At 42.4% G+C, this 8760-nt stretch overlaps 1 protein-coding gene across 1 annotated transcript; it reads left to right on the top strand.

The window, feature by feature from the left end:
* Window positions 1-1091: 1091 nt before the first annotated feature.
* vsx2 (visual system homeobox 2) lies at window positions 1092-7343 on the top strand (the record flags this gene model as incomplete). The annotated part of the gene is made up of 5 exons (XM_084380538.1): window positions 1092-1518; window positions 1805-1889; window positions 2366-2489; window positions 5263-5443; window positions 6503-7343. 5 exons carry the CDS (start codon window positions 1092-1094, stop codon window positions 6820-6822), a joined length of 1137 nt encoding a protein of 378 aa, XP_084236664.1. The 3' UTR covers window positions 6823-7343.
* Window positions 7344-8760: the final 1417 nt, after the last annotated feature.

The following is an 8760-nucleotide window of genomic DNA, read 5'->3' as shown; positions in this document are numbered from 1 at the left end:
GCCTTAATTAGCCATTATTCAGTGTAATCATGAGATGAGTTTTAATTGTGCAGATTCCCTTAATATATAGGCTACATAATATGGCTGTTATACATGAGATAAAAATAATAATAAAATGTTTTACACTTGTGCAAAATTGTCTGTATTATCATGTCCCTGTGCTTTAATCTGCTCTCTCTAGCCTGCACTGCTGCTGCTGCTGCTGCTGTGGGATTAGCGGCGTGCAGGACGGTGCAGGCAGGCAGCTCACTGCACACTCACTCCGCCCGTCTACCGTCCAGCTGTCGGTTTTGGGAGGGCCTTTGATTTGCGTGTGATGAGTTTCCCATAGCATCTGGAGATCAATTATCCATCCGTGTGAGCCAGTGGATCATAGCTGGGGCTCTGCGTGCGTGTGTGTGTGTGTGTGCGTGCGTGCGCGCGCGCGTGCGCGCGCGTACACAGCCTACTGATTTATTCTAGGAGATTGAGGTAATTTTCTAAACCTGCAGCATTTCAAAGAGTAAGTGAGAGGTGTGAAGTACAGACGGTTTAATTAGGCCTGACTTCCTACAGAAAAAAAATATAAACAACAACACCATATATTTGTAGTGAGTTTATAATGGCTTAAACAAAGTGGTGTCTGCTGCCTATAATGTTCATAATTAACGTCTCTGTAAAAACAAAAATAGAGAAGAAAAGAAAAGAAAAGAAAAGAAAAGAAAAGAAAAACATTGTAGCACTCCTGGTTCTTTTTGTCATTTCATTTCCACCCTCAGCCTTTCTTTTCTCCCTGCTGCTTGGAGAAAGCCTTTTTAATTCCTCCCTTTCTGTCTCCAGCCTAAATCCCTGCCGCGTTCATCCATACAGTCCTGAGGAAAATGCAGATATGTATCCGAGAGGGCGTATAATGCATCCATGATCCACAGGAATCCTGAATCCTTGCAGCTGATTGGCTGCTGGCTCCTGCCTCTTGTTGGGATGGACCTGTTGGATAAAAGGACCATTTTCTAAAGGACTCTTGTGTGTTATACAGAGGATCATGCACTGGGGACCATCCTGCAAGACGGCACAGTGAGAACAAAAATAAAGGCCTTTCATCGCAAGAGATCATGACGGGGAAACAAGGCGCCGTGCTGTCGGAAAGTTTAAATCTGTCGGAGAAAACCTCTCTGGGAGCGAATGGAGGGAGTAACAACAGCCACCAGCCGAAGAGCAGCGCGACCCATCCGCCGTCCAGGTGCACCGGCTTCGGCATCCAGGAGATACTGGGGCTCAACAAGGAGCCGTCCGCGGCCCCGAGGAGCCCGCTGGACGCCCTGCCGGCCGGGGCGCACCTGATCGCCGCCAGGTCGCTGCTGGGCCCCGCCGGAATGGGTATGGGTGTCGGGATGGGATTAATCGGCCACGGTGGGATTCCGTCGTTTTACAGCCAGCCCGCGTTTTTGGAGACGGTGCTGTCGGACGCACAGGATGTTCACCTGCAGCCCCACAGCAGGTCCATGGGGCCGCTGGACACCAGCCAGTCTGCCAGCTCAGGTGATCAGCACACACACCACAATAATAAGTCTTATAATAAATACTGAGTCGTGTTTTCAACCGGGCGACTGTGCATGTATTGACAATTATTATTATTTTTATACACTGTATTATTATTATTTGTTTATTTATTACACTGTATTATTATTATTATTATTATTATTATTATTATTTAGGCTAATGTATAATGTGGGATTTTAAATGAAAAAAAAAAATCCGATTCAAAGACGCTCTCACCACAGATGTCATCGCCTCTTTTAACACCTTCCTCCTGCTTTTAATCCAGATTCCGAGGATTTATCTTCAAATGAACGAAAAATCTCAAAGTCGTCAGTAAGTCAGAGCAAGAAACGCAAGAAAAGACGTCACCGGTGAGTGCTGATTTCTGATTAATAGTAAAGTCTGATCGTGTTTATATTTAGAGAAATAAAAAAATGGCAGAAATTTGCTTGTTTTTACCTGTAAAATAAGTAATGAGTGATGATTTACTGGGACTATTTATTCAATTAATATTTGATAGTATTTGTGTGTTTGTTGCAGCCTTACTGATACAGATAGGGTCATGAACTACTCTCTTTACTGTTATGAACATATTGGCCACAGATTAATTGTTATAGTGTCATACTAACATGAAATTTTATCCATTTCCAGATTTGGTTTGCACCATTTTTTGCACATGAATAATAACAGACCTAATTTTTTAAAATTGGCTGTTACCTTTTACATTTTTACTTCCGTCCCATTGACCTTTACTTTACTTGACGAATGATTTCTGCAGGACACAATATATTCTGATCAACATGCCCAAATATTTAAACTGACAATGTATATATCTATATATCCACAGGACCATATTCACCTCATATCAGCTGGAGGAGCTGGAAAAGGCCTTTAATGAGGCGCACTACCCGGATGTTTACGCCCGAGAGATGTTGGCCATGAAAACAGAGCTGCCTGAAGACAGGATACAGGTGATACAAGACTCTGTTTTATTTTGTATTCGTTATTCAATCGAAGGTTTTGACTTGTTGGTGTTATGGAGCCCTGGATATTTTTCTTACACGCAGATGTTATTCTTTTGTTTTTCATGTTTATCATCCTTTATGATGTATTTTAAATATAAGATTTTATGTTGTCAGGTCATTTTGTGTGTGCCAATTTTACATTTGCATTAAATAAGATATGCTGATGTGTTTTAATATTATTTTTTGGCTATGCACAAACAGCAAAAAATACTATTTTATTTAAAATGATTTAAACCTTTTTACTTACACCAAGATTTTATGCTGTGAGGTACGACTTTGGCCAAATTGCCAAACGAAAATGCCACATTTGAAGGAAACGAGGTGTGCTGATGTGTTTTAATTGTATTATTGACTATGCAAAAACACTCAAAATTATTTAAACCTTTTTATTTAAAGCACAAATTGATCTTTATTCTTTTTGAGTGCTCGATGAATAATAACTGGCCAAACAAGCACAAAAATATAGATAATAAATTCAAAGCAGTGTCTTATTTCCTTAATTCAATTGCATTCGAAACACTCAAGATTCCTGAATTTCTCGAGACTGACACTTGTGCACACACACCGCAAGGCACACATCATCAGAATATCCTTTAATAAAAACAGAAAATTAAAATATTTCTTTAATTGAAAGGCTAATTAAATCAGATGCATAGTATAACGTGGGCTGAATCTGATGGTTAATTCTGAATATGCGCCTGTAACGTCCCCATCAGTGTTAATAAGCCCCTGTAAGGCCCCTCATGTTTGAGGGGTAGAGGAGCCCCTCTCTCCTCTGTGAATCGATCAGAGCTGCTCCCCTCCTCCTCCTCCTCCTCCTCCTGTCTCCACACAGCCCCAGCAGCCTCGCCAGGATAGATCATCTCTCATCGGGCTGCAGTTGGATGTGAAACAATTTGTTCTCGGAGAAGGAGCCGCTAACGACCTAATCAAGCTATCAAGGCGGAAGAAGATTGCGGTGTGACCTGGACCATCCATCTGCCGGGAGGGGAGGGGGGGCCTTTTAATCTCATTCTCATTACGCGGCGCGCAACAGACACAGCCGCGGATAAATAATAAAAGGGAAATAAATAAATAAGCCGCGGGTCTAGCTTCCTATACCTAAATAAAATTAACACCCAATTTTCTCGTTGAGTGTAATTAGTTAAATCAGACGAGCTCGGGAGGCCGGGCTGCTGGAGAGGCGCAGGGAGTTCAAATGAAATAACTACATTGAATTTATTAGCACGGGTCAATAGCGCCGCTCCCCCGAGTCCCGGTAGTTTAATTTCCCGTGATATTTGCCCGCCTGCCCGCCATCGATTGGGCCCGAAATTAACTTATTTTTCAATCAGCCTCGGCGTGCCCCAGGGTCACTCCTGCTCGCAGCTCCCACACTCGCTTCTTTTGAGGAGCCTGAGAAGCAATTTCTCTTATAAAAAAAAAAAAAAAGAAAAAGAGAAAAAAAGAAATAGTGTCTTGTATGAATTAAGGGTTATCATCAGAATTACCAGAAAGAGGCTCGAAAAACGGTTTGATCGTTTTCAATTTAATATCTGTCCCCTCTCCTCGCAGAGCCCTCACAGCTGCTGCCCCTAAGTAGAGTGTTTAACAGTCCTGTGTTGTGCTATACAATCAATTTGGCCCCTCTCTCTCTCCGTCGCTCTCTCTCCGAGCTGACAGATAGCCTGCAGGGCCTCAAGCAGCTGTTGGGCTGCGGCCGACTCAAGCGTCTTGATGTGTCAAGCCATCTATAAGGCCAGCGCAGGTATAGCTGGAGATCAGCTCTGACAGCAGGCAGAGATCCTTCACACCTGTAGCGAGCAGCTTATGGGAAATCAATGGGCTGGATCCCAAACGGAGCAGCTGCTATCTTAAGTTAGTTTTGAGTCAGATTCCCAAAGAGGTCATCTTTGAAATAACTGAAATTGAGCTTTCATCTATAATTAAGGGTGTAGTGTTGTAACTAATGGCTCTGATAATGGTTAATAACCCCTTTCTGACAAGTTTTGGGTTGCCAGGTTGTGAAAAGTGATTGTGCAGTGTCATATTATCTGCGATTGTGACAAATGATATTAAGTCATCAATAAAATGTTTCTCACACAATCTGTCAAGTCTGCAGTATATGAATTGGTCCAACTGGACATTACCATCTGGAGAATGACTACAGAGGAGATGGACCAAAATCCAAATTGGGAGGATAACAAACAGCCTCATGGATTTTTCACAACCACCAACTCAAACTTAAGTCTCATTAATAGCTTATAATTGATCTTTAAGCATAAGTAAATGGTTTATTGGTCATCAATACGCCCAAAACCTCTTTTGGGTGCCCTGTTTGAAAGTGGTACCAATTGTTGCATCTTGTCCAGAAGAAAATACAGATTGCAAGCTGCTGTCGGACTATTTCAAACCCTTAAAAGAAAAACAAATCCAAGAATTTACTGGTTATCGACACCCTGCAAAGGTAAAACTTCCATCTCTGCCAACCCCAGATGACTGATGATGTTCTCTTAGTCTGTGCCGTGCTGGTTAAAAGTTATCAGGACCACCAATCTTATTGAATGTGAGCCAATATACCACTCAAGAACAAATATTATGCAGACAAACTTCACTTTCCTCACTGGCAAAAACTGCAACACTCTCTTCTGACAGGCATACGAGATGCTGACTCGTGTCTTATTCGGAGGTGAGGTTGCAGCTACCAAATATTTTGTGTCACTTTGTCCCCCTATCGCAGGTATGGTTTCAGAACCGCAGAGCCAAGTGGAGGAAGAGGGAGAAATGCTGGGGCCGGAGCACCGTGATGGCCGAGTACGGGCTGTATGGAGCCATGGTGAGGCATTCAATCCCCCTACCAGAGTCCATCCTCAAGTCTGCCAAGGATGGCATCATGGAGTCCTGCGCTCCCTGGCTGCTCGGTGAGGCTTCATGTCTGACTGTCTCTGCAAACGTTCAGCACCATTGTCCCATGTATTCATCACATTGTAACAATGCGGCTGCTCATCAAGTTATTCATGCTTAATCGTGACAACACTGAAGTGTTTCACCGCAGTAGTGATGGACTGAATGCAGGCACAGACGCCTCCTATGCACAACCATGGTAGATGCTATCATATGCTAAGTATGACCCTTTAAAGGTGCAATATGTAAAAACTTGCCACCGGTTTAAAGTAATACCCCAAGAAAAAAGGGGGCAGCATATCACTTTAGTGTCATGTTTTACAAAAACAGGACCCAAATGCAGAACACCAAGGCAGGCAGGTGGAAAGTTAAACGCCAGCTTTAATGAAAGCAAAGTACAGAAATACAAAAATACAAATACAAGCAACAGAAAGCAGAAATAAAGGCTGGAGGGTGGACAAAGAGAGGAAGTGGAAAGATAAACACGTCACATTAGGATATACACTACAAAATAAAACACGAAATGCCCAACAGAGAACCCAAACCATGGCACGGACTAACCACTAACTGCTGCAAACTGTAGCTGCCTTTAGCTAGTTAGCTCAGTTAGCCATGCAGCTAGGTGTCATATTAGCTGATTCTGCCTGGGACTGGAAGCTCGGAGCACCAGGGAAGTTTTGGTGTTGTTTACTATGAGACTATCTCCCCTTTAGGTACAAAGTGGCTAGGAGCTAGTTGGTTAGCATGCTAACTTCAATATCTCTCTCTGCAACACAATACATTTTTGACATAACGTCAAAACTGTTATTTCTTCACAATCGGTCGATCATTTTTAGTTTATTTTTTGAATGTTTTAAACTAAAATTAAAATAAATACAACGTATTGCACCTTTAAATACAGAATATTTTGCATTACATGACATTTTTCCAACCTCAACGCTGGTCATACATTGCCATCGTCCCATTCAAACATTATTTTCTAAACCGGAACTATTTTTGCTTGCTATTTTCAGTCCAAGATGGCTTACCAATCAACAGACGCTATTCTAAATCTGAATACCCGCAACTCTTTGCAGGGATGCACAAAAAGTCAGCGGAGACAGCAGTTCCCCCGCCGACTGGAAAGTGCGATGCGCCCCAGCAGCCGAGCTCTCAGAGGGCGGAGGAGTCTGAGGCTGAGGAGAAGAGGTCGGAAGGCAGGTCCACCACCATTTCTAAAGAGGAACTGAGGGAGAACAGCATCGCTGCACTCAGAGCCAAGGCACAGGAGCACAGTGCCAAAGTGCTGGGGACGGTTTCTCAAGACAGACTGCTGGAGGGCAAACAGGAGAGACAGGCGGCCGAGGAGAAGGCCGGGGAGCCCCTGAGTCCGGCAGAGGAGGAGAAGAGTCCATAGAGACTATCACCTTCCTGAGGACTGTTATTCTCCTGAGTGAATGCAGTCACCTGGCTGCTTTCAGCATGTTAAAACTCTCTGTCCAGCTCATTGACTTCTCTAAACTGGCCCGCATCTGGACTTCTTTAAGAAGAAAACTCTGCAGAGAGGATGCAAATGCACTTTTTCTGATTTACTTCCAAACATACAGTTGTACATGCACAGTAGAGAAGGTGTAAGTGGGAGTAAAGTGTCAATATTGGTGTATATATAGATCCCGCAATTATATATAGAGCCAGATGAGTAAAAGTTTATCCATTATAACAGTTATAACACATTAGTTAGGACTACAAATGACCACTGAGCATTCTGAAGGTCTACGTTTCATTCTTGGCATTCATTTTTAATGTTGCTCACACTAAATGGTGACATTTGAAATAGGAACCATCCCACCGACAGGACTCTTTTAAGAGAAAGAAAGTAATTGTTGTATCGCGCTCTGTATAGTTGATATGTTAATCTCTCTCTCTCTAAGGCACAATTTGAACAATGTTTTCTTGTAGTCTTAAAAAAAATGTTTGTGTTTTCATTTCAAAATATGTATAACTCAAAATACAAAAGCATAAAATAGAAATCACCTTTTATTAAATGTGGCTTTTCGGTGTCTGCTTTCTTGTCAAACAAGTGGTGTAAATCTGTAAAAAAAAGTAATTTCATTGTAGCTCTTCAGCGGCATGAAGTTGCCCTCATTGTTGGAGGAGCTACTTGTTGTCACTTGATGCTCTGCTGGCTGGGCTCATTAGGACAGAGTCCACAGCTGCATGCTTGGGCTAGCCCCTGTAATCTGTCGCAGTTGAGAGCCTTCAATTTCAGATTAAATTAGGGGACCGGTGCTTTTGGGACAGAGGAAAGAGTGAAAGCACCCCCGCCTCAAGTAGGATGACCTCAGCCTGATTTCAAATCACTTTAATAGATGCTATTACTGGCCGCCTCTCAAGCTGTTTCATCCTCTTATCTAAACACTTAGCCAAAGTCTAACAGCTTTATTTGTTGGCAATCTTCCTTTTCCGCAGGCTGTGTCCGTAAAACCTTGTATCAGGCCACTTGAACTCAGCTTTACAACACGTCTATGTGTCTGCATTAGCCGTAATCCATATCACATTTTACGCTTCATCCCCGGTTAGCGGAGGCTTCCTAATGAGTTGAACAATCGAGTTCTCGTCCAATTAAACAGAGAGCAATTTCAAAGGGCAAGGGACGACTATTATCAGTATGCTGCTGCATGTCTCAGCACTGAATGGCTCTCAGATTGGAACCATAATGTCACCGGACGGGGAAAAGGTTGCTAATTACATTGTTGACAGAGATAAGTATACACACAATAATTAATGGTGGCTGGGAAATGGACTGGACTGTGTCAGAGTGATAACAATAACATTGATTGGTTGATGTTAGGAAGATGCTTGACCATGTAAACAAGTGAAGAGTGGTATACTTGAGATCTGAAGGGTGAGTTTGTGATGGGGACCTCAATGCTGCAACATGAAGGAAGTTTGTTTTAAAAAAGTAAAAAGACCGAAGAACTTCAGAAACTATGCATCATCATACAGTAAAAACAGTACTTTAAAACCAGAACATGAAACAAGCAACCAAAGAGTCTCCCCGAGCTGACAAAGATTCAGTGTTACATTTCAGCAGAGAGAGTGCTTGAACCTGCTAACACTTGTTTCATTCATAAACTAACTAATCTAATCTAATTGCTTTCTTGGTACTGATGCAGCGTCTATTTTCTAAGTCACCAAGTTCAAGAGATTTTTTAGGGAAGGCAATCTCTGATGGATAGTGTCCAACTGAAACATCTCAAAAACTATTGGACGGCATGCCATCAGTGTTCTCAAAAGTACCCAGAAGTCATACACGAGTGAAAGTCAAGATATAGTGATAAGTATTTCATATAAA

The sequence above is a fragment of the Pagrus pagrus genome, assembly GCF_965226575.1.
Source record: "Pagrus pagrus genome assembly, chromosome: 18".
Lineage (NCBI taxonomy): Eukaryota > Metazoa > Chordata > Actinopteri > Spariformes > Sparidae > Pagrus > Pagrus pagrus.
The sequence above is the reverse complement of the archived record's forward strand: the minus strand, read 5'-3'. Positions and strand labels throughout refer to the sequence as shown.